Source organism: Malurus melanocephalus, unplaced genomic scaffold (genome assembly GCF_030028575.1).
Source record: "Malurus melanocephalus ecotype Western Australia unplaced genomic scaffold, MMel_1.1 scaffold_3, whole genome shotgun sequence".
Lineage (NCBI taxonomy): Eukaryota > Metazoa > Chordata > Aves > Passeriformes > Maluridae > Malurus > Malurus melanocephalus.
The window spans coordinates 6,093,214-6,120,520 of NW_026623235.1; the positions used below are offsets into that span (position 1 = coordinate 6,093,214).

Here is a 27,307-nt window from a genome sequence, read left to right on the forward strand (position 1 = left end):
ACCATATGAACTCCTGCAAGCCCATATTTCACACTTGCATCTATGCCCTGCGCCCTAATAAGCCATTTATCCTGGAGCAARCTACAGCAGAAGTTTATCTGCATCCATCCTCAACTACAATCAGCAGTTATCTCGCTGTATGTGCTYGTAGGAGTCTCAGCTTCTGTCTAGGGATCAATTTACCTGACATCTGATTTTCTAATCCACTTTTGCCTGTTCAACTGACAGCATTTTGCRGATATACTTCCAGCTGATTCACACCACTTGTACAAACTTAGTTATGGTGGGGGAAAGGTGTGGCACTTTCATTGTTGCCTTATTTTGGATTTGGAATAAAAAGCTTCACTGGGAGAAACAATGTTCAGATAAAGGTTACAAGTTCATGCTCCAGYAACAGCAGCTTAGAGGAATCAGCTTCCTCTCAACACTACAGCTCCTCAGTCCATAGCGTGGTTTCACACCTGCGTCACTGGATTAAGAGAGTGACTACAGAGCAGAAAGCCCATTCAAAGCGTTTCATGAAAGGCTCCTGTGGCAGTGCCATGCTACTCAAAAAGACCTATTTGTACTGAATGCTGGAGCCAGAGCAATCCTAATAAGTCATTCCTTCAGCTATTTGTCAATCAACAGACGGGTACATTGATGAAGGCTGCACTGTCTCCTAGTGAAATGTGCTTTCTTTCTGTGCAGTCAATCTGAAAGTTGTAATTCTAGCTCATATCAGACTATGTGTAACGTCACTTATAATTAACAAACCTGAAAAGCAGCAAATAATTCTGAGAGACAACTGAACAAATGATGTCAGGTTTTATGACAAGACGGTTGCGCCAGAGGCAATGCATCAAACATCTACATGACATTAAACTTTCTTMTGAAGAAACATTCACCTGCTCTCTATTAATTCACTTACTTGATATTTAAGGACTGACAGCACTGAAAAACGTGTCATTCCATTAGACAGATAGCTGTCCTGCCTCAGGGAAAACACCAATAGTGTAATGGAAAGAGTTCCAAGGCTGGTGTGTCATCAGCCGGGGTCTGCCCTGCGCAGCTGTTCAGAAACCCCACTCAACCATTCCTCAGGAAACCACAGACACAACAGCAGAGCCAAARGTTTCCAGAAAATGAAAAGCATCTCTCATCCCTCAAGAGAACCTGGGTAAATGGAGAAAAGARCAAATGAGGAGGAGAAGCAGAGGGAATAGTTGGGAGTCAAGGCCCACTTCTGCTGAATGTCCCTTGAGTGAGGCAATTCCAGGCAGAGGACATAGGGAAAACAACTCTGTTTTGAAAGGTAAATTAGGACAACTCACTCATGGTTCTTGTTTTGAAAGTAGTCCAATGTATTTCARTCAATATCTAATATGCACAGAAAAAACAGTTTTATTATTTGTATCCTTATTTGCTCCCAAGAATATCCTTTCCTTCCAGTTACACTGTGCTTGGCACTGGTAGCTGGAAAGGTGTTGATAATAGACTATTGTGTCATTTTGGTGACTTATTTTATTCATTTCTTCCCCACTTTTCCCAGAGGCTTCTCCTGACTGTCTTAGATGGCTTCAGCTGCWTACTCTCTCCCTTCAGTCCTGATCTCCTTAGTAAGTTTTAGGGTCTCTTAATGAGATGTCACCACACAATTAAGTTCCCAGTCACCTGAACAGCAGCATTGTGTAAAGACAGCAGTCCTTGGGATGGATTAATTTCACCCTCCACCAACAGCAATTTTAAAACTCACAATGCAAGATGAAAGGTAAGAAGCAGAAAAACAAACACTTGGGGGAACCTGATTACAGGGAAGTCCAGCAGTGAAGGGAGTCTCCTGCCATTTCCCTTTGTCCATATATTCAGTGATGGCAGATCTCCCCTCCACAGAGAGGGTACTGCTAACTCCCTGCTGAATGGGAAGTATGCAAGATAACAGATCCTGACTATTGGGTTGCAGGCTGTACATTACTCCCTAATCCTTTCAGACAAAATGACCAGGTCACTGTTTTTCTGATGCCTGGATTCGTTTCCTGGCACATACCTATTTTCTAGTTTAGTGGTGTGAAGAAAGCTGSGTTTGATATCTTGAAAGCAGCATGCCAGTACTTCTCAGCCCTTCCCGACCCCTCTATCTCCAAAGCAGGAGCGCTGCTGGTGGAATGCCATCCCGACCAGCTGGCCCTCTCAGCACTCTTTACAACTGCCTATTATCTTTGTGTGACCTTCACGGCACTAACCAAGTGCAGAGAGGACCAGGCAAACAACTCAAGGAAGAGCACTAAAAATATCCTAAACTTGCGTTAGTCACAGGACTGTGGCCCTGCTGAGAGCACCAGTCACTGCTCAGTTGAGCTGCAGCCCCGCTTTCCTGGCTGAAAGGGATCTGCACATCAAGTAAGCTCAAACTCTTTCATTTGCGTTATTTTAAAATGGCAGTGAAGAAACACAGATCTCTACTGCTGGGTTTTGTCCCATGACCAAACCAGAGTATTAGGAGGTGGCTCACTGATCCCAATCAGCAGTGGCATAATTTAATGTTCAATACTTTCCTTGTGCCAGTGCACCACCACATCAAAGCTCTGCCACTGTGGGTCATTCTCCTGTGATTTAGTGAAACCAGGCTTCCTCTCACCAGTTTGTCAGAAGACTCAGCAGAGGAAAGTACTTGTTCAGTCCTCAGCATGGAAAGAAACTCCCTTCAGGCACAGGAACCATACAACCTCAACACTGACATAGGGAATAAGCTACGTAATTCCCATCTGGTTAAAATAAAATGCTGTGTTTAGGATTGACAGGGGCTCAAAAGAACTTTAAAAAAATCCCCATTCTAAGTTCTCAGGCCAGAAAGGACTTCAGGGATTCAAGGGCAAGCAAAGCATAGAAGACAGGGAGAATTTAACAAAGGGATATGAAACACAGCGTGAAAACTGACTTTTCTGCTAATGTGAATGGTCACCTGCAAATGAAACCCTTTCATCACCCACAGAAAAGSTGGCTACAATAAATAAGGCATCTGTATTTTCCCCTCAATTTTAAGGTTAACGCTTACAGAAAGGCTGGTGCATTTCTCAGGCACACCAAACTTGGGTGCTCTTTTAATAAACTACAACAAAGATTCTGAGCGAGCCAGAGATCCACAGGCAGTTCAGAGGAACAAGAATGTGGGGGTGCAGAGGCTTTTCTCTGTGGCTTCTCCAGCAGCTGGTGCTGTGGAAGGGAGGGCTGAGGGCAGCTGCTGCAGGACAGAAATAGGCAACAGCTGTTTGGCCATATGCTCGACGGGCTCCAAAGGGTTAAACTCTGTCACCACCCAGAAGCACACAGGCCCAAGGCAATACCTCTGTCTGCAGGATCACTGCTCCCACCCTTTGGGGTATGGGAGGGGGAATGAGAAGGAAAAACGCTGTGTCTCCATTTCTTAATATTTTATTTTGAAGACAAAAGCAAATCTGTGAGGGAAGTGAAAACTATTAGCCATTGCTCCATGCCCTTTGTCATGTGAAGCCGCTGATGCAATGCTGCTCACATCAGTACTATTTCAGACCAAGAAATTCAAGTGCATTTCAGTGCATGGTAACAGTCATCAAGAGACACTTTTTCCTGCCTGTCACTGCACAGCTGGAAGCAGCTCCAAACCCCAGAGCAACCTGCTGCTCCACTGCATGTTTACAGCACACAACTGAACCTTGAAGGCTCAGCAATCAGTCCTCCACAGAGGTTTGGGTCTTCCTTCACACCTTTCTCTTTTTGGAGGGGCTGGCAATGACCTTCCTCGGCCTCCTACCACYGTCCACAACACTCCAGTTTTGGTGAAAACAATCTGACTGGGGCACTCAAAGGCAGCAGCTCTTTTTGGAAACAAGCTGCAYAAGAGGAGTTGAGAGCAACCACAAACTGCAGCTTTCCAACAAAATCTAAAACACARTCTCAGCCTGGCCTTCCTGACAGCCACAAGCACAAGAAAAGAAGCATTTTGGGGGAATCCTCTCAGTCTGGGATGAGACAGACTGACCCACTGGGTACACAATTACAGCACTGTATGGAGTGTTACAGAGGGGCAGAATGGAGCCTAAAGTGTTTTTTAAACTGTGAACTTTAATCATTCTCAATGCTCTCAATTTAATCATTCTCAAATGCTTYCAACCCTGTCACAAGGATGGCTTATTTGCTGTTGTTTGTTGAAGGAACTTCCTGAGCTTCGCCGTTCCCATGGGGCTGGGATGGTGCAGACTGAGCTGCTGCCACAGCACCCCACATTCAGCCATGGTCACTTACCATCCCAAGTAGTTTGCATTCTGCCTCTAATGCCAGGAACTCATTTCTCTCATCACAGCACTCATGCAAGATTTAATGAAGACACACACCACACCTGAAAAGAAGTGACTGAAAGAAAGGAATGAATTATTTAAACTCCTAGTGTCTCTCTTTTCCCCATCAAGTGCAATCATACAAATGCTGACCTCTGATACAAACCTTTGTCAGTTAACCAAGAACCACCTTCTTGGAGCATAGACCAGGAGTGAATTCTGCTTCTCCCAAAACGAGTTCAGATACAWACATCAAAAAAACAAGCAACACAACCAGCAGCCTCCCAGAGTGCTGGAGTAAGACACAAGGACACAACAAACCGCTGTACATTAACAAGAGCTGCTATTTCTGGTACAAGCCTGGGCCCCTCGTTTCCTTTGGCCAATTATGATAATAGTATTTGGCAACAGTACCAGGACTAGTACAAAAACAAGACCAAAATGTTTATATAGAAAATGTGCAGCACATTTGTAACCTCTGCAGATACTGATTTCACCAAGCTGAGCGTCATCCCCACCAGGGCTGAGAAACACAGAGCACAGAAGAAACCCAGGGAAGCAGAGTTAGGTGCTTGCAGGGGCAATGGGCATCACACCACAGGTTTATTCCAAGTAAAGCAACTCCATCCTGACATTCTCTTACATGCCAACTTCAGCTGCAGTGAAAGTCTTGAAGATAAAACACTATGCAAAGAATACCCTGAATAACTGGAAAGTCAGTTTGACCTGTTTATCATCCCACCTTAACATGAACTCTGGTATGTGGACCAAAACTTGTGTTAAAAAAAAAAAAAAAGATGGTGAATAGTACTGTCATGTTCCTGTGAAAGAGGCCATGAGAAAATGGCATGTGTAATGGTTAGGATTTGGCTATGATWTTCCCATTTAYTCAAATGATTTCACCTCTGTAAAGAGATCTCATTATTTCTTTGGGCTATATCAGGAACATCATATCTTGTGACAAGCTGAAGTCAAAATGCTGAAAACCACAGAAGCCAAAATGGTGATTCCCCCACGAGTAAGATRAGCAAGCTCCTGTTTTTCAGGTACTGTAKGGATGATTTTCAAGTCACYGGTACAGAKAAACCATTTACTAAATCTGGTCAASACAACTTACATCATTCAAAAGTGTGGCTACAAGACAACCTCCAGTCCCAACATGAATGCCTGAATGCAAATAACTAAAAGAATGAATGAACGAATGAATGAATGARAACACATACTATAGCATGAGGTAGGATTCTTATGCAGCAAGCACAGTAGCTGGAGAAGAACAAGCACAGCATTGTGCAAATCACTTAATTACATAAATACTTCCCTGTAACTCCTATTTCACACTACTTGCTGTGTTAGCACGACAAACAGAACACAAAGTTCTGCAATAAACACTKGTGCTATTTATTCTGGTGCTTTCTCTATTTTGGATGTAAATACACCCATGATARCATGATCACATGAGAACTATCCAGYTTTCTAAGCCTTTTCCCTATCCCACTGAGGCTGTGGGTAGCTAGCTCAAATCATTTTGACAAAACTGGATTGTCAATAAAGCCATGGCACCAAATCTGCTTACTTATAGTCAGGCACTCTRCAAGTATTTTTCCTAAAGCCATGTCCTTAATCAAGTGCAGCTCCTTTTTATATCTTTTTGAAAGTTAAAAGTAATGAAATTAACTGCTTTAAGTGCATGCACAAGGCACAYGCACCACCCCTTACAGAAGAGACAATTATCTTCAGCAAGCAAGTTAGGCAGTGCAAGAAAAAATACTAGGATACATTAATCCATGTAAATCAAACCCTGCCAGTCTGTAGGAAGCAAACAAGATGGTTAGATACCAAAGCTTTACTCTCACTAAAATATTGTGAGTTCATACTCTCTCCAGTTTCACTACTCACGGTGTTGCTATATTTAAAGGCACTGGGAACTGTTTCACCAGCTAAGAGCCTCCCAGGAGGGGACGAGTCAGGCTGCAGACAGCTGGCATCAGCCACTTGGCAACTGCACATACACATTTGGGGGAACTGAAGATGAGCTTCTTGGAGATAGGTAAGGATTTTCCATGCCTTCTTCATGAAGTGATCAGTCTCAGCAAATCAAGGATGATACACTTCCATGGAAGCCATACAGACTATTTTAATCCTATTTTAAGAATCCAACAGTATTTCCTTACAGTTGGTTGACATCAACAGGATGCAGCTTTCTGCTAGCAAGTACAGGTTACCTCTATCCGAGGGATATCTTCCAGAACATGTTTTATGCCATTTATGCACTCACATTTAGATTAATGTATTCCGTGTGTCCCATTGTTTCTCCCCAGCTTCCTTCCCAGGAGTTCATTTTCCTCTCGGAAAGAGTCACAGGAAAATAAATTGCTCTTTCAGAACTGAAGGGATATTCAGTAATTAATTCATAAAACAGGAGACCTATTYGAACCCTCCCTTTTCAGTTTCTGAAAACAGTTCTTTTCCTTTCACAAATTAACTGGGCAGAAAAAAATAACGAGGGTTGTTTTTTGTTTCAGTAAACTACTACTGGAATAGTTACAACTGTATCAATGGTWATCAAGTGTACCTTTTTATGGCAGTGAAAAAACAGTTCCAAATTCTAGAATTAATGCTGTTATTAAACACTTGTTTGAAGAAAATGTATGCCTCCAAGTGGGTTTCTATTTGAGGCTTGGATGACTAATTATGTATTCAGATGCTKCTTGTTTTAATACCTACTTGATTCCCATTTCTTTCTGTGTRAAAGAGATTCAAAATACTTTGGAAYGAAGYTTTCCTGACTGTGAAACAAAACTTTCTGATGCAGTATTTTAAAAGGAAAATGTAATTCCACAATTGAAGCAACATAAACTAATCTGCCTCTTGGCAGAGAAAGCCAAAACATTTCTGGTTGCAACATGTGAAAATGGATAATGACAGCAAAAGTTCAACTGCACCCTAATCCCCCCCCTTCTTCCTACAGTGTCACCTCAGCATTATCTTAGTTCTAATGTATGTGAAGAGTWGCAACTGAACATCAGCTGCCTGAAATGCCAAAGTTCCCCTTCACTGAAGTATCAAGAATTTTAGATCCAACAGAATATTGAGAGGAGACTGGGAAGAGCCCAAGTTCCACAGGMACTTGTAAATTAATTTGACTTTACCTCAAAGCAGAAGGACTGAACATTCTTTTTACATGCCTGGGAAATCTCCCAAGTAATTCCCCAAATTCTGATTCTCTGTCATACAGTATGATAATAGATRGACTCTGCCCTGCATGACTGATGTAAACCTCGGCCTCCCATTTAGGCTCTGGTTTTCAAATATGTCAGGGACTCCAGAAACCTATTTCTGGCTGTTCAACAAATATCCAAAACTAAAAGCAGGCACCTATTATACCTACGTGGGTGTGCAAATATAGCAAATACACTTTTCTGCAGGGACTTGTCTCTGGAAAAAWTGTAACCTAAACATGTCTGTTACTGATTATTCACCTGCAAATAAGAAGTCTAATACACTAGTGTAATTAAATGAGTAAGGCAGAAAATTTAATTTTTTTAATTTTTAATTCTTTCAAAAACCTGTTACAACTAAATTCACATATCTGTTTAACTCTTACTTCTTCTACCCCCACGAGGTTATATGAAACTTTTCAATCCCTCTTTTCCTCCTGCTTAAAATGTCGATAGTTTTGAGCTTTTACTGTTGTTTGGATGTAAGGAATAAGAAGTCAAAAGAACTTTYGTAGTTTTAATTACACAGTTACAGACTTACATTTTTTTCTTCCATGAGGACTAAATTATAGCATTTCCTCCAAGGCTAAAGATACAGAATGTCATACTGGGCATTTATTCTGCTTTAAGGATTGTCATTTATCACTAAAAACGGCACCAGCAAGSAAGGGTGTGGCACCAAGGCATGCTCTCAAAAGGAGACTTCCTAAGGCCACACCTCATGTGCAGTCAACTACATCCGTGGGCAACAGCTGGTGGTCAACCCAGTAACAGGCAGGTTAAGGCTTGAATTTTAAATAATTACCCCTACTTATAAACTTTTTAAAACCACATATGAATCAACCGAGCCAGACTTGATTTTCACAGAAACATCAAAGCTGGAGACACTTCAAGATCATCTGCTCCAACTATCAACCAGCACCACCACGAATACCCCTAAACCAATCCCAAGTGTCACATCCAGATGCCTCTTGAACACTTCCAGAGATGATAACTCCACATCCTCCCTGAGCAACTAATTCCAATGTCTGACCACTCTTATAGTGAAAATTTTTTCTAATATTTTTTTCTAATACAGAATCTGAACCTTCCCTGGCACAATTTAAGGCCATTTCCCATTACCCTTTCAGCTGAGACATGGCAGAAGAGATAGATCTGCATCTCACTACAACCTCTGTCCAAGTTGTAAGAAACAGTAAGGTTCCCCCCTGAGCCTCCTTCTGTCCCCCAGCTCCCTCGCCACTTTTCCTAAGGCTTGTTTTCCAGACCTTTCACCAGCTCCAYTGCCCTGCTCTGGACACACTCCAGCACCTTCATGTCMTTTCTGAACTGAGGCACCCAGTTCAGCACTCGAGGTGTGTCCTCACCACTKCTGAGTACAGGAAGACGATCACTGTCCCTGGTCACACTATTCCTGACACACACCAGGATGCCATTGGCTTTCTTGCCCAACCTGGGCACACACTGGCCCATGTTCAGCTGCTGTCAACCTGCACCCCAAAGTCCTGCTGTGCTGAGTGGCCCTCCAGCCAGCCTTCCCCAAGCCTGTAATGATGGGCATGAACTTCCATGAAGCTGAAGCTCTAAATTTACTGTTAAACTTATCTGTTTTCAGTGCTGATGGGACTGTGTGATGTTAAACACCTCAGACTATTACAGGCATTGCCTATTACAGTGTTTCCTCTCAAGCAATTGAAAACAAACAAACAAACCCACAACTGTAGAAGCGCAAAACATTCCAATCCAACTAGAATCTTTTTTTATTCTTGCAGGCACCCAGGATGAACTTCATAATCAAGGAAAGTAGTGATGAGACCTATAGTGAGGTTGCTGTCACCTTGACTTCTTCCAACATTCATCCGAAAGTTCACTTGACTCTTATTTCCTATGCTGTTCAAACACTGGAAATCCTGAAGTGCTCCTCCCAGCCTCACCCGACCCCCTCAGACACTACAAAGACCACAGCAATGTTCGCATGAATCCGAGACACTCATGTCATCTCTTGGCACCCCTTCCCAGGTCAGCTGTGCGATGCTGCTTCCTCTAAGAAGAATGAGGAAACGTTGCCAATCTCTTTTCCTCCTCTCATTTTTAGTCACTATTTCACAACTAAGCACAACCCTCAGGACATTTAAAAATAAAAATGTCCAACCATCAATTTTCTCTTCCTCCCACCCGAAACAAGTCTGATATGTTTACTCAAATATTTAAACWCTGAGATATTCCTGTGCTTGAAATAGTCATATTTAAGGTATTACTGGTATTTTTACAAGATGCAGGTGTACTCAAAATAATTTGCCGTTGAAAACAGATTCATCTTTTACTAGTTATTAAGAAACACTGAACAGGGCTACCAAGAAAATATGACTAAAAATGTATGTTAGTGAAAAGGACCTAGTATGTTATTACAAAAAAAGAAACAATGGAAACAATAAGCTCTGCAAAATGCCCTTTTTAAAACAGACACTGTGCTGAATACAACGTATATTATCTGGAAGAATATGCAGATATCACAAAAGAAAGACTAGATAGGAATTTTCACTATGACAGAGAGGATTTATCAAGAAGTCAAAAAATAAATTCTTTGTCAATTGAGAGAAAATTGCTTGAACAATTCTGGCATCTGATATCAGCTCAATGCTACTTGGATGCTCCAGATTCTCCTTTTCGTCTTAACTTGGTCTGTTTTAGAGACCACACAAACATTCTTCTGCTAGAAGCATTTGTTTCTTGAAGTTATTATTAGCCATGAAGATCTAAAGCAGATCTGTTCTCAGCTACATTCATAGCCCAGATGTGGATATTGTGAAGACTCGGCATGAAGAATCAAAGCCAAGATTCCAGAGCCCCGTACAAGAGACCCACAGGAGATGAAAAGAAGGCTGCCTTCAGCATTTTCATCCTACAAGCTATTTAGGGGACTATGACTTCATACTTTTTTGTTCTCAAGTAGCACAGATGTGCTGTATCAATTCATAGATTTGGAAAAAGACATGTAGAATGAGTCTAAAGAAAAAAAAAAATCACTTTTTGCACCCATAGCTGCAGCAGTACAAACATGGAACTGATAGGATGTGCTGGGCTATTACTGGGGCAGAATATTTATTCACATAAATACTTACATTATATTTTGCCTGACCATCATTTGTCTGAAGAGATTCAGAAGCCAACAATAATAAAAACCTATTTTTATTAAACAAGCTGAAAAACAAGTTATTTTGTACCTGCTCTCAGCTTGTTTAATATACAGGAACAAATCCTGTCGGAATTAGCAGAGCGCCTTGCTTTTGACTTGTATGTTATCTGCGTGGTAGCCATTTTGTTGAAGGTTTGTTTTATTTTTAAATCAAGAACTGTCACTTTTAAACAACACATCCTGTCTTCAGAATGCAAGAGATATAAAAATTTAAACAAAACCTGAACGTTACGGTTGGACTAGATTATCTTATGTCTTTTCCTGCTTGAATGATTGTATGCCCTCTGTAAGAGTGAAGATAGTAATAGGTCCAGAAAACTGACTTGCTATGCCATAAAAAACKTCAAAGTATGCTAAAGAGTGTGTAGTAAAATTCCTTATTTTGTAGCTGCAAGTTTGCAGTATTTTCTGCCAATTATGTTTATGGGGAAAATGCTTTATAGAGCAACCAATAGTTTCCCTTCCTATAATTTTTCATTTACATACCACATCACTTTCTCCTTTGCATACATGACAATTACAGTTGCCACCAACTGAAAAACATCCAACATGCAAGGACAAAGATCAAAATGTGTGATTAATTTAAGGATTTGCATTGGGATGTCCCTGAACACCAGGATGCTGCCCCAGAAACCCTCCCAATTCACTTGAGTCTTCTATAGAATATCACACAGCATCACAGAGCCACAAACAGATATACAAAAATTCAAAGGATACATTCTCAGTGCACAACCCTTATTTCATTCAATGGCACAAATTATCAAGGGAGGCTCCTTAATTAGGAAGTGCTAAATTTAGGATTGAAATATTTATCTCAAAGGGGCACAGTCATCTGTGTTTATCCCAGCAACTACAAAAATGCACCTTATATATGTGCATTGTAGTGTATAACTTACCACATATAACTTCTGGGTTTTGAAAAATGTTGGCCCAACAAATGTGAACACTCTCCCGTTTCTTTTTCCTCCCCCCATCTCCCACTCAAATGATGTTAGCTAAGAAAAACAACATTCATAGGAATTACAAGCTAAATATTCAGTCCACTGTCACAATTAACAAGAAGCCTCAGTGAATGTCTGTGCCATAAACCTGCTCTGGAAGTTTCTAAACAGGCCCCTGTATATTTAAATTTGAATTAAATGTGTCTGAACTATTAGAGATACTCGTACCAGTAAGAGCTACTCAAAAACTGCAAGACCAATGTTTTGCATTGCATTAATGGAAACAAAACAGTGACAYTTTAAGATTCATGGATTAAACGAAATTATGCTCTGGATTAAATTCCTATGCTTCTGATTACTTCTGTGGTATAAATGTCTCAGGAACTGGGAAGAGCTAAGGGTTCTCAAGCTATTATTCTGATAGTACCAGGCACAAWGGCTCTCCTTCCTCCAAAATATGCCCAGCCCACAGAATGCTGAAGAAGCAGTTACAATGTTTCATAGGTCTTGCAATTAGAAAGATCATTAAAAATACTGCTACCTGTTAACCTATAGTTACCGACCTGCAATTGCATTGACACTCAGCTCCCGTGTTTCTCATCCAGCTCTGAATACAGTCTAAGCCTCATCTTGTTTTCAGGACATTTAGCAACTGGTGAGATCAGTGCCTTGACAAAGCTCAAAGCAGGGCAGATATATGGGCCTACCATTAACCCTTCCTGCAAAGCATCCCATTTAAAGTAAAACACTGAGCCTCAATCCTGAGACATAAACCTCTGCAGATCTGTACAATTCCACCTTCAACCAACCAGGTCCTCTAACTATTAGGATGATTACTGCCAAAGAGGTCCCTGCATGCCAGAAACAGCTTATTATGGAGGAGCACCATACCTCCTATTTATCTCCTCAAACCCTGCGTGCAGAGAAAGACAATAGTCCAGCTGGACAATGGGTATGCTGCAATCCTCCACATTTTATACACTGTGGTCCACCATTTTGTCCTGCTTATTACAGTAATTAATCCAGCAGATCCATGAAGGCACCACGGTGGTCATTTCCATCAGCTAACTTGCAGGAGCTATACATCTTCTCAATAAACCCTTGAAATAGCTCATTTCCACACCCTTTACAGCAGATGCCAGGTCATCCCACCTACAGGTTTGTGACCCTTTGGAAATGTATGATGGGAGACCACTTGAAGGTTGCAGCCTGGGGTAGAGACTGACTGCCCAGATCACAGGAACTGGATACAAACTAGAGATCTACCAYTGAAGCTGTTATTGCTCTAACACCAAAAATAATGATGCTTACCACTCAAAGAAAAGAACTGTGAGACYGGTGTGGAGGAGAAACCTTAAGGAGTAACCTTAATACATTATTGCAAATGTCATATCACAAAAGCATTCCCTGCCAGTCTGGCAGCTGTGTAAAAACACTAGCAAATCTGCAAAGCTRAGACTGTTTACACCAGATATAGTGGACACATCCAGTTGAAGTGGTCTGGAGTGCAAATAAAAATTCCAAATAACAAGCTGTTGGATAGCTGCTGCAAAATCATCTATTARTTCTTTCAAGTCTTGTCAAACAGAAGATCTCTCAGTCTCTACCAAAAGAAAAATCATCAAGCAGTAGTTGACATAATTAAATTTAATGCAATAAAAAAATTACCCAAACGGTAAGACCAGCTTATAAATATGTAAATTTCCTTGTTATGAAAAGACTAGTCAATCAACTCCATGAAGAGATAGTGAGATATTAACTTCTTTATATTGTTAAGTGCCCATCACTTTGGCCCAGATAGTTGAAATTGCAATTTGCAAATATACAAAGCTAGCTGAATAAAGACTAGCATCTCATTYCTCTCCAGCTAAAAAAAGAAATTGCTGAATGCAATCAGCACATTTTCTCTCTAGAAGAGAATGACAAATACAGTCGCTAATGCATTGTGCTGCATTTCTGGTCTTACAGCTGCTTAAAGCCTCTACTTCCAAAAAAGAAGTGTCTCAAAAGTAGACAGCTGTGAGTGTAACTTGCCCTATGCAAATTTTCTCAACTTTAAAAGAAAACTAGTTTCCTCAGTGCCCAACTTCTTCTTGTAGTGCAAATCAGGAGGAAAAGAGGGGAGAGACAGCAGGCTTAGATTCCTTGTTTCTGTTATTTCAGGAAGMTGTTTGGGAAAATAACAGCTCAGGCTCTGCATTTCGGAATAGCCTCAACTCCCCCAGMCACCAGCAAAGGGCTTCCCTTAGCCAAAGATCATGCCACCCCCTCCTACTCTTCAAAGCTCCTCCTGCTGATCCTCATGACCATTCCTGGAAATTGTTATTTGTGCAATCCAAAGCACAGCTCCCAGTACATCTCCCTGGTTAGAACAACACATGCCTAATGTTATAAACCACTCTGCACACACTGAGAGGGAATCCATGCAGCTCCAAGGCATTTTGTAAACACGCAGACATGCTGCATACCAGACAAAAAAGTTTAACAGCATAGGAGGACTAGGAATTTAAAATGTATACAGGACATCACTGAYTTAATTATGGCAACCATCACATTTTATTTTTCTTTTTTTAAAATGCTTAAGGTTGCTTACCGTCTTTATCTAGCTTTAAAATGTCAGAGCTACGGCACAAAAATGGGTATTAATAAGCAATGCAATATGCTGCTGCTTTTCTTCTCTTTATATGTTTTATGCAAATAACATTCTTCTGTGTTTCCCCATCTTCTAGGCCACAGAGGACAAACGTGCTTAAAGCAACATGAGAAGAAAGTACCCAAARGATTGATGCTAGCAGGGCACCACCTACATTCACCCCTTAAGCCTAATGCAGTTTCAACTCTTAAACTTTCACAGACTTCTGGCTAACCAGCAARGTGGCAGAAACTGGAGGAAAGCAATCTTCAATTACTCCTGTTATTTTGTATTCTTGCTCTCACTTCTAGGCAAATAGCCTGCAAAAAAAAACSACCACAAAGCCTCACCACAGATGGCAGTTTGGCACCCTCCAGCCAAACTCACACCTGCAGCTTCCATGACCGCTGCTGCAGCTGGGCTTTTTGTCTCCTCTCACTGACAAAAACTGCAAAATACACAAGTGTTAAGTGACCCTGTAGCACCAGCCATTTCATTAATGAAGTCCATAGGAAATCAAGATGCAGCCTCCACTCTTGGCTCTGCTCTCACCGACACAGCTCTGCTTATTTCACAGGAAGGAGCAACTTTCAGGCAGTTTGGGCATGGAATCATTTGCTGTGGGGAAATTTTAATCCACAAGAGGAAGGAAAAAAAGAAAGCATACAAAACTGACAGTTCTGAAGAGGAGTTCAGTCGCCAATATCAGCATGAGACATGGGAGCTCTGTGCTGAACAGGTGTCATGAGCCCTGCAATGGCAAAGACAGATCTCTTCACTGCAGTTTCACTTGGACTCTTGCAGTTAACCATCCCAAAATGGGAGTCGCCAGTCTCTCCACAGCACCTTACTCTCCTGGCCATGACACTTCATTCCAGGCCATGGCTTGACACAGCCCATGAACACCAGGACAGTCATGTTATAGAAGGTGGTATGTTTTCTTGCATACTCTGAGTTGTGGCAAGACAATCTCTCCCTGGTCTGTGAACTTTATGCAAAACTTTATGCAGATGACAGACACAACCAAAGCYGAAGTCTGTATTTTGTTCAGAAATCCAAGCAAGACTTCTTGTGGGTACTAGTTTGGTTAAATTTTTTTTTCTACATATATATTTATACAAAGAAGATGCACTCAGAGCCTTTTCCAGCACACCTGCCACTCCAGAGACAATGCCTGTTCCCACGCCTCTCAGTGCTGGAGGGTTCCAGCCATGGCTGTGTCCAGCACAAGGCTTGCAGCAGACTAAGCTCTGACCAGCCTCCAGAGATAATCAGGTTAGATGATCTAATGGYCCTGCTGGTCCTTAAAAAGAAAATTAGCTGTGAATCACTTCGATGCTTTGAAGCCCTGGTCCAGTTTCTCCCACAGACAGAGACCAGCCAGTGCAAGATGAAACTCAAATCAAAGCCAAGTTTTACTTCTGTGGTCAGCAGTATAGACATATTTCAAAACCAAGGTGAAGCAGATGACCAGGAAAGAGAGGTGAAGCCAGACAGGCTTCTGTGTCTGTGGGACATGGAGGCATTCAGTTGGCTAAGAAGCAAAAGGGTAGGGCAACAAAGAGCCTGAGACGCTTTCTGGCTTGATGCTTTCCATATGTAAATCCTAAAATGGCAGCCACTGCTCCCCACTATTCATTCACTCACTCAAAGAAAGCTGTCATATCAACTGGGCAAAACCTGCTCTCTCTGCCTCTTGCACAGGTAACTGGAGTGAATAATCTTCTAATCATGCTTCACTCCAATACTTTCTAAAACATTAAAAAAAAACAAAAAACAAAAAACCTCTGAATGAGGTTTTAACAAGGATAGCCCAAGAGGCTTTTTTCTAAGATTAGAAGCTACTTTTTCTCCAAGACTGACCTGTCCAGTTGTCCATACTAAAGCAGCTCACAGATATTTAAATCATACAAGGCCATCTCTGTTTAGTGCTTTTGCAGACACCTTCCCAAACAGAATTAACCAACAAATTATATTGAGAACATACCCATCAAACCTAGGGATGCCGTTCCTCATGTTTGTGCCAAAGCAACTCTACTCCTACTATTCCATCAGCATAAATGAGTCTAAAAATAGCCTTATGAAAATATTAAAATGGTTTTCATTACATCTTAAACTAGTGAGAAGACTTTGACAACTATTCCCACAAAGCATACTCCCCATAGACCCTTTTTAAATATCCTAAAATGAGTTGCAGCTCTACCTGCAGAATTGAAATTAAAAACAAATAACAGAAAACAAAAGAGAAAGTAAGTTATTATGAAGAGTTCACTGCTCTTTTGAAAGGTCTTTTTTCAAATATACTGCATATAAGAAATCTTATTATTGTGTAATTAAACCATGAACTAATATGGCCAGGGAAGTGGAACTTTAAAAACAAGGCTTACAGGATTGACTAGTTTGACACCCTCTTTACAWGGCAGAAACGAGTTTGTCTGCCTTAATCCTTCCTATACAACCACTGAGAAAGATCTGTATGTGCTGCAAGAAGAGCACTTGAGGTTTTCAGGGATCAAGARAAGAGTAACATAACTTCAAGTGGGCCTAATCCATTTAGCCACTCAATACTGAATCTTGCTCATCTCTTGTTACTACCAACCCTCTTGTGAAATGAGGCTGTTCTACTCACGTATTTCCGAGTCATCCATCTTAATGCAAATATGCTGAAAATGCTGCAGGAAACATGCAGGGCCACAGTCAGAAAGGAAAAAGCACAAAAACCCACAGAAGTTGAAAACAAAAAAACCGCAGGTAAGCCTCTTTCCAATAAAAACAAACAATGCCCTCTGCAAAGTAGAACTAAGTGAACCAGAGAGGGAAATCCAGACAGAGCCATGAAACACCAGAAAACAAGTTACCCCAGACTTTTTTTTTTTTTTTTAAGAAGAARAAAAAAAAAAAARAAAGTTGGGGGAGCGTGAAACTCTAGCTKCCCCCTGGATCCTGTGAACAGTTATCCACCTGTAACCACCTGTTCAGTCCCAGTAATGCTTTGGGGTGGTTCTGAACATGCAAAGCAGCATATCTAGGATCCTAAATAACATTACTGAAGGAATTAGGTACCAGGAAATACAGACAYTACATTTTTAATGTAGCTGCTTTTCAGGAATTGCAAGGCATCTCACACTGATCTCCAAAGCAGCATCTTACACTGGACCTCCAAGTAACTTCAACAAACTTCGCACACCTTAAGACCAAAAGAAATTCTCATTGTTAYAGATAGGTCATACACAATAGATATGCCTGGCACTGTTTGAAATTCAAGTCTTGGGGTCAAACTACCACTTTGCACCTCCATCCCAGTRGATGTTCAAACCACTACAAACCAGGATTATTCTTGGAAGGTTTTTTTTTTTTTTCTCCATTTAAACAGAACCAGATCTTCGTTTAACTAGAAATCATTGCAATTATATAAACTGCTGTAATCACACTGCTGGCTTTTAAAAAACAAAACAAAAAAAAATTAAATTCTACAAATCATAAATTTTGTGCATCTACTTACTGAAACTATTGTTTGAGGCAAAATATGCCATTGCAAGAAAAAGCTAAGAGACTCCTGTTTGCCTTAAGTCCCAACAACCTTTCCTAATGGTTGGAAGCAGTGAATCAAAGGTAAAATGAACTGACTTGCCCCAGTTTGTTTCCATGCAACTTAAAGCTGCATCATTAATGTTTAATGTTTACTCCCATTGGTCACAAGAAGCTTTTTACATGCTGAATATGTTTCATCTAGGAGACCTTTTCTCCTAAATAAAGCTATTCATACATCTTTCAGCTTCTGGGTACACCTGGAGGGCACAGACTTTGATTCCAGCTTCCTTTTTTGACCAAAAAAAATTACACGTGAAAATAAGTTGGAATCAAACTGGGACTAACTGGAAATAAACAAAAGTTAAGCATTAACAGGAAAACATACATTGCTTTATCCATTATGATCATGACCTCAAAAATTGAACTCTAGGGAAGCTGAAATTCTGACCAATTTCAACAGATTAGGCAACAGTCAAAACATTGGACACAATGAGCTTTGGAAAGGATATTGAATAGATGACTGTTTTAACCTGACCAAGCTTTAGCCTTCATTAACCAGTCTCAGGGCACAGGACAGACTTYTTGCCACTTAGGCTCAAAAATCCCTTAGCAATATTCATGATGGGCAGATGGGTGGTTTTATGCACTTCTGAAGGCATTAGCTTTTTTCCTGTGAGAGAACCCATTAACCCTAACACAAAGTCTTAAAAAGAAAGCTTTATTCTAAAAAGTGCATTTGTTTTAAAATACTGAGATCTAAACTTTCAGCTTAATTACATTGTGCATAAAGGCACCCTGGAGTAACATCTCAACCACCTTCTTCACTGACACTGTAGATGCACACCACAAATTCAGCACTTTCACCCCAGCTGGGAACATACATGAACAAGGCTTTTTCTCCCACTCCTAATTTTGAAAGCCATGTTAAATTAGTAAGGTTGCCAACAAAGAAACATGTTGTGAAGAACAAAGAGTCTCTGAAAACAAGCAGCCACTTCAGAGAGAACTGCTAAAACTCTTATGAAAGTGCAGATTGAGAAACATGGAGTGAGTGTACAGCTTTGAGTGAAGCYACCCTGCTTACAATGAAAGATTAAAATCTGTTCGTCTAAATCAATTATTCGTCCTGAGCGCACACGGTGCACTTGAACCCAGCAGTCTGGGGAGGGCTTTGCATCACGGTACACACTCAGTGACAACACTCATTTCCCCAGCAGCAGGCTACATTTCAGCTTAACAGCTAAAACATTCCCTTGACTATATTCATAACCAAGGCTCCTGCCTCTGCAGCAGCTCCATAAGAGCTACACATGAACTCTTTACCTTTGAACCAAAGTGACTAACGCTCACGCAGAGCTGCTATTCTCCATGCAAGACAGCCCAGATTTAAAATGGATACACATTCACAACAGCATCCAATGGAAATGCGCTCCACTGGACTCCTGTGATTCTGCAAGCTGGCAGAAAATGAACAAGCAATAAAAACAGGGATAATCCATCACAATATGCACTTTAAGTATTTACTAAATGTATTTTGGATTTAGTTTATTTATAAAAACTCCRTGTTCTGGACTTCCATCACTATATTGTGTAAATATAACAAAATCTTACTCTAAGATTCTCATTTTAGCACTGTGCTTAGTACTTGCTTGCAAGAAAGGGAGATTCTGTTATTTCTACACAAGTAAAAAGATGAAGATGATTTCTCAGCAACATGAGTCATTATATTCTTAAATTATGGTCTCCAATCCTACTTCTCAAACTGTTAATCTGGTCATATTTCAGTGCCAAATTATCTCAGATTATTCAAATGCATCATTACTCTCTTGACGCAAATAGTTTAATCCAGTAATTTATCGGCGTTTTTTAAATCACTGTAATACTTTTACCATGGACTTGCATACGTAAACAGTGAATATTAAAGATGACCTGTCTGAACAGATTTTTTTTTTTAAATAAAACCCTTCACTTCTTCATGGATATGTACCAGATGTCCCCTAAATATTCGCAGCACAACATACACAGCTCTTCTTTGTCCACCACACATTTCTTCCTCTCTACACTCACTTTCCTCAGCCCTCTCCAGCATCGCCAAATACCAAGTAAGTAAGAGGCTGCTCTGAGGGTGGCCAAGTCAAGGCTCCCCTTGAGCTGGCTGAGCATTCCTTGTGTGTACACACATCCATGTCTATAGGTACACAGCACACACAACTTCACCCTCTCTTCAAAGCTGCTTGGCTTTTGCCAAGCACATGCTGATACATACCTCCTTTTCTAGCTCAGCCAGGAAAACCGACCTTCAGTCATACAAAATGACATCTTCACACTTTGGACTATTTCATCAGTGCTGCAACCTTACTTCAGAGATCAGTCATGGTCTCAGCACAATTTGGGTAACTATCATGATGGGGAAAAAAGAGACCAAAGCATTGCTGCCTAAGTCCAGTTTCTGTACTTACTTAGAGAACTTGTCTGGACAGTGAGAATCGCTCTGCATTCGTTTCCCAACTCCCTCACATGATTCAAGATTTTACTTTTAAAGTGACCCTAAACAGAAGATTCACTTTCATTTTCATGCACCTGATCCCGCTTTGCCTTTCTGGACTAACTGCAAATGGTGCACACCAGGCCCTCCATATTGCCTGGCACCCTGAAAGCCTCCAGTCTATACAAGCCAAGCTTCAACACTCCAACCGCTTCCCTGCTTAACCCTGCAAAACCAAACACACTTAGCAGGTGTGCCTGGGCTTAAGTAAGGGCAGAAGCTGTTCCTGCTGATGAAAACACATTAACAATGCCATTTATCATGCTCAGCAGAACAAACACCAGCCCTGCTTCAAAACAGAATTGTGGCAACACTAGTGGCTATTACTCCTGGGAGAAAATGGACCCAGGGGTATCTTTCACTTCAGGGTGGGCTGCAGTGACTCCAGGACAAACACTCACTGATGTATTCTTCAGGGTTTCCATCTGGYGGCTCTATCGAGGGAGGGGAGTGGTGTTAGAGGAAAAGACATCCCCCCTCCTCCTCACCTCCAACTCCATTTTGTAAAATGCCTATTTTTAGCTCTCAGCGTACACACTGAGGTGCACAGCACTACTACTGTAGTAATGGCAGCCACAACCCGACTGCTKGTTTGTCATCCATCAAGTACTCGCACAGGGCTGCATCGAACTGCAAAACAGGCTCAAATACAGCTCCAAACTGAAGTCCCAGCCAGCTCCTTGATATTAGTTACTATAGAAACCAGTCCCTSGGCACAGGCGCTCACAGCAGGAAATCATGCAGATTTCAATTTTACATAGTAATAAATGCTGCRGGAGAGCAGAATTTCACAACAATTGCAGGGGCTGATTGTACAAACCCAGACCTCTTCTAGCCCACGACACAGCGGATGAACGTGCCCACGCACACAATTGCCACTACTCCCACTTTTGAAGTGGTTTCCACAAAGCTTGAGCTAGGATGGCTGCTGGAAAGGTGGAAGCATTTTTCAATGGCTTCGTTAGTTTGGAAAACATACTCGTTTTTACATGCAAGAAGCTTATGTGAAAACAACAAAAGAAAAAAAAAAAAGCACCAACTGCAAAGTAGGAAGATTTAAGCATATATATAAGTACAGAAAGTCCAAACATTTTACAGGAAGTACTGTCAGGTCACAACCCAGGGCTCCTTTGGAAACAGTCCATCTTCCCTTCCTTCTCCACCCTGTCCAAAAAAACAACCAGAATGGAGGGCAGGTCACAGATTAATTTGTAGAAAAAACTGTTGCAGAAAGCACAAAGACAAGAGGGAAGACTSTGAGCCCTGAAATGAAACAGAGACRTAATTAYATTACTTTAACTTTTCAGAAGTAGCTCTACAGGTTGGACTCCATCATGCGTGGGAGCGGAAGAAGACACACAGCACAATGCACTTCTTGTCTCAGGCAGATCTTAATTTTCTACTGAAATTCAAGAACCAGCGGGGACTCTTCCCACTTCTCYAAATGAGCCCATAAGCCTGAACAGTGCAGGTTTTACTACATCAACCAGGGAAGAAAAGAGCAGGGAACTGCTTCACTGAAGAAAACTAACGTGAAAGGAGGAGGGAAGGGGTGAACAGCTTGCACAGCAACAGGGACAAACATTTGTGCTGGCAACACCCGACAAATCATCAAGCAAACAGAAGGACAAGAAAATGAAGGAAGCTGGTCTATTTTTAAGCAAGACCTCATCATTACCATGAACATGCACTGCTTCCCAGGAAGCAGCAGGTATGCAAACATGAGATGAATTATATCACCGACTAAATCACCTGGCAGTAGAACACTACTTTGCATGGACACACACRGAGCTAACATGTATGATCTATGGTCCTGACACCTACGAAAATGTGTGGAAGAGCATCCTTCTGGGAGGCAGCCTGAATTACGGAGAGCAAAAAAAAAAAACCTGTTAGACAATGCAAATGTCACTGCTGCTTCTGAAAATGACTTTTGTTAATGCTTTTGTTAATGATTAAATGGAGCTCCATTGAATGAACACTCCACTCGCAATTAGTCTGCTGCAGCTTGTAATTTCACTTTTTGTATTGCTCTCATGTCATTAGAAACAAACAYACTTTGTGTCCAGCCAGGGCAGGAATAGACTGAGGGAACTGGAGAAGACATCCCAAGTAAAAGCACACTTTGTACCACAGCCTTTGCACGAACTGCCTTTGCTGATACAAAAGGAACCTTCACAAGTGGTTCAAGGATGTGTGGASTGGGGTGCCATGAGGTTGCGTTAACTGCAGGACTTTGGTCAGGTCCACACTCACATCCTTAGCGGTCTAGTTTCCAAGTTTCCAAGAAGCCAGCTGACAGCACTAATCTGATACTTTAACATGTGTCTTCTTGGAAGCCAACATTGAGGTGACCAACAAAAGGACAATCCCCAAACCTGCATTTCCAGACAGGAATGAGGCACAAAGCATGAGGCTGCAGAAGCTCAGCAACTGCYCTGTGGCATTCAGAGTTTGTTACCGGCAAAGTCCATGAGGCAAGAAGCACTAACCTACTTCACAGAAACCTCGCTTAGTCTGAGCTGATTTTCTAATTCTCTTCTCAAACCACACAGAATTTCCTTCTGTGTCCTATGACAAATAAAAAAAATACTAAATAAAACTCAGTRGAAACAGATCTTTCACTACCTTTGCTACCCAACTGGTGACAGATTAAAAAATAAGAAAGAGCTGCAACAACTCTCTTGTTGTGGTTACTACAGGATTGTAACTATGTGCCAACTAGTAATTTATCACATCAAAAGGCTGCCTGAATTAGCCTGAAAGGGGTTCTCCCACCACAGAAACACGTGCTACACTGGGAAAACCAACCGCCAACCAAAACCTCAACCTCCACTTTCAAATCCACATCCCATCATCAAAAGGATACTTTTGCATCTTTGATTTTAACATAAATTATCTGAAGGAAATCCTCAGAGCYATTTATGATTTATCTTTATTACTCCCCAAACTGGATGTTTAAGACATCGGAAGTTTGGTTCTGTTGCCAAGACTGAGAMATTCTTTACTGGTTTTGTAGCTGTATTTAGTTACTGAAGTGTAGGTGCTCTGCATGAAGATGCCCACAGAGATACAAATTCATCATATAACTGGAAACAATAATCAACCCATCCATCCCAAGCCTTCAGAAAAAAAAGGATCTGATATTCTATCTTCCTTAAAGCAACACAGCTGTATAAGGAGAGAGGAAGAACCATGACTATGTGTATAAAAAATTAATTCTGAGCTGTTCCCCCTCCCGATTCTCCCAAAGATTTCCAATTCAGATGATAGTGAGCAGACTTACATTCAGCCATGTGAAAAAAGTCCAGCCACTCCTATCTTAACACACCTGCCCACTCCCTGGATGAAGCATTAAATAAGCTTGTTTGCTTCTTCCTCCCTCTTTTTTCTTCCTCCCTCATAGAAGCTGGTCTGGCATTCAACTTTTCTGTTTAGTACACACAATCACCCCGTAGCTTTACTCCCATTCCTGACAACATTTCAGTCACTTAGAAGCACCTTAGCAAGCTCAAAAAAATAGTGGGTTGCAGGGCAAATGCAAACTCCACTCCTGCATCACTCTCTGCACTGTACAAAGRGGCAGCTGACTGTGTAAGTTTATTACAACAAGTATTTTTGTCTCTTGCCCTGAATATTTCTCCTTAGGTAGGGACAAAGCAGCACAAATATTGTCAATGACCTGGAGCTAGATTTCATCTCAACCTCAAGGAAAAAAATAAGGCATAAATAAATAATATTTTTTTATGCTGCAATGCCTGCACTCACCCAATTTTACCTACAGAGCAGCACTTTCAAGTCCCTAAGTACGAAATCTAGTCATTAATAACCAAACCACTTCTCTTGTGTTTGAGCATGTAAGATGTTCATCCCATTTTCACTGCTTCAGCCCAATGGGGTCACAGCAGAAGCAGAGTTCTCAGGGAGACACACTTGTTGAAAGACACAGACTGACATTTTCAACGTGTCTAGAGGAAGATGGGAACACGGAAACAGCGAATAGAACAGCACAGCCTTTGTGATTTTTAGTTTAGCCCTGTAAAGCAGCATGTCCAAATCCCACTTCTCCAAATGCAACAGACATGTAATATGCATCCAGCTTCAAAATCATCTGTCAATGATTCTGAATTTGGCCCTGTGATTTGCATAATCTTCATGAAAACATAATGGAAGACTGAACAGTTCATTTAAATACTTTTCTTCTTGATAATTTTATATATGAAAATCCACAGAGGAGAAGTCTGGAYTGTATTATTTTACTTCAAAGACTCCATAGGAGGAATAAGTACTTATTACAAAGTCTTATCTTAACTGACAGGAAGCTCAAACAAAGGTTTTGCTCAATGAGTATGAGCATCTGAAATTAAAAGAGAAGTCAGGAAGACAAAGGAATTGGACAATGAGAATGCCTTTCCTCTTGTAACCAGCTTTGTTTTCACTCTGAAATTAGGAATAGATCATCAATGCAACTTCCCAGTCTGCAGCCAGGAGCAAAGCAATTTATTTCAAAATGTTATACAGCTTTTCTRTCTACTGCTGTAGATTGTGGTGTCTTCCTCCCCCCCAGGTTTCACTTCTGTTTTATCCCTTTTTTTTTCTCCTCCATGAAAATAAATAAATAAAAACCACCTTTCACTACTGTCCATTACATTTTGCTGTGGCACCAAGGATTTACCATACGTTGGGTCACACTGGGCCACATTTGCAGTAAGATACTGGCTCAGGAGGCCTAAGCACACTTACTTGGGTGAGAACAGATGCTAATTCCAGCCCTGCAACACTCTGTGCAGCTTGCCWCCTTGGAAAACCACTCCAACACATAGCATACAATGGATCACCCAGAGTAAGGACTATTTAAAGGTGTACTCACACAGTACCTGGAGCAACATGGATGAACAGTCTGCCCAGGAACACTGATCTGCAGAAAAGGTACTATTTTAAGTAGCCTTATTAAACATGAAGAGCAGTCACTGAGTAGCACCACAGAAGAGCTACCTGACGCAGACACTCACAAATATTAATCAAATCTCATTTARTAAGTAGAAGTGTTAAACCATATTTACATTTTTGTGTGCTGTTGAAGTTTAATGAGGCCTGAAAAAAGTACAGGCACTTTAATTTCTTCCACACTGATGTATCCTGCCCCTCAAAAGGGTAACATTAATGTGACTATGCTGATTTTGGTACCCTGACACTGCAGCATGCCATGCAGATACTGGCCAAGTTTTGCTCCCAGGTCTACTCAGTGCCCCCTGGTAGCTGACTGACCACCCACAGTACTTCCCTCCCCAACCTCAGACCCTTCAGTACAGCAGAGAGGGTCTCTCTCAAGTGGAATTTCCTGCAACTCTTATCAGTAGCTCTGCATTGCCTTAAAATCCTCTCAGATATCTGTCAAATGAAAGAGAYGGAAATCGTAATAGATGTCAGAATTACCAAAGGTAGGGAAAACATACCTCTAGTAGCACTTGCCAAGAGGAAACTTCAAACAGCTTTATGATCCACAGAATCCAACTRGCCAGAGAAAGCTGTGTGATACACTGACACCCTCTTGAAGCGATTTAACTAATCTGCTAATATCAAACACACCTATGTATATGCAAAACCCTTCAATATGAATGAAAAACAAAAAACCACAAGATTTGAGTATCAGCTGCCTCATTAACAATCTCACTTTGAAGATCAATTTTAAGCTTGGGTAAATCAAAGCTTTTAGATCATCTTTCCATAAATTTTAATTTACACCTGTGCAGATGCAGGTAGGYAAGATCAGGGCAGAGTTTTATCCACGGAAGCTGCTGATTGTATATTAAGTGGATGAAGAAGCGTGCATGTCTTCACATTAATCTCCCTCATAACACAAGGAGGGTAGTTACTTTTCACACCTACTTTTTCAAGTTCCTGAGCTCTAGTACTTATCTACAAAGGACATTCAAATGAAGCAGAGGCAGAAGAAAACTAGCATACAAAAGGCAAGCAATTTACACGTCCTTTTACATACTGTTGAAATCAAACTTATAAACATATATCACATAAAAACACACAGTATTTGGGACACATAGTTCTTGCAATCATAAGAGAATWTATTTTACTGCACAATTGGGTAAACAGCTATTAAATGAAACTAGATTTAAATTTCTTCTATGCTTCAGTTAGAATTGAAAGGTTAAATTYAGTTAGAATTGGAGGCAAAAACATTCAAAATCTCAAATACTGAAAGACATAAACCATATAAGAAAAGCTTGAACGAAAGCTCACAAGCACACATCTCCCCAAAAGGAAACTTCACTTTTAAGGTATTCAAGAGTTATTATTATACTATTTAAGGTATATTAAGAATTTGAAGGTATCCTGAAGAACCTCATTCATTTAATATTTCGTGAGTGTTCTTGTTAATAATCACAGTGAGAGRTAACACAGATTCAGCTGCAGACTACAAAGTTCTGCTGGGCTGTATGCCAAACAGATGCAGCCTGAATAAGACAAACTGCTACAGAGATGTCTCTATTTTGTCAGAGCTCAAAAATCATTCCTTCTATCTGAAGGAATTTTGTTTTCAAAAAATCTCTGATACCAGCAAAAATGGTACACACTGCTACACAGCTAGCATTACTAGAGAATTAGCAACATAACTTGACAATTTGCCTATTCAAATGATGTTTTTCAGATGACCAGACCCACACAGACCTAACATTTTAGTGATACACGCATGAGAACTACTTTTCCTGTTTTCTCTTGTCAGGCTAAAACCAAAAAGCATTGAACTGAGGGAGCTGAACCGAGGAAAAAAGGAGAGACTAAACTTTGGGTTGATGCACATCTAAATGGAGAGACAGCAAAGGAGGAAGAAAAAGCTGAAATGAGCTTTTGGGAAATGAATTTGTGTATTGAGTCACCACAAAGCATGAGATACTTCCCATTCAGAGCTTTTCTTACTTCAGAAGCTACAATG

At 40.9% G+C, this 27,307-nt stretch overlaps 1 protein-coding gene across 9 annotated transcripts in view; it reads right to left on the minus strand.

Annotated features, from left to right (window-relative positions):
* The window catches only part of MTSS1 (MTSS I-BAR domain containing 1), a 125,799-nt gene that overhangs the window by 76,012 nt on the left and 22,480 nt on the right, over nucleotides 1-27,307 (minus strand). Inside the window, exon 2 of one of the 9 annotated variants that reach the window (XM_057368442.1) lies at nucleotides 4,261-4,368. The exons of the other annotated variants lie outside the window; for them this stretch is intronic. Coding sequence (XP_057224425.1) covers nucleotides 4,261-4,279 — 19 coding nt within the window. The 5' untranslated portion in view covers nucleotides 4,280-4,368. The remainder of the gene's footprint in view (nucleotides 1-4,260; nucleotides 4,369-27,307) is intronic. 9 annotated transcript variants of the gene reach the window in all.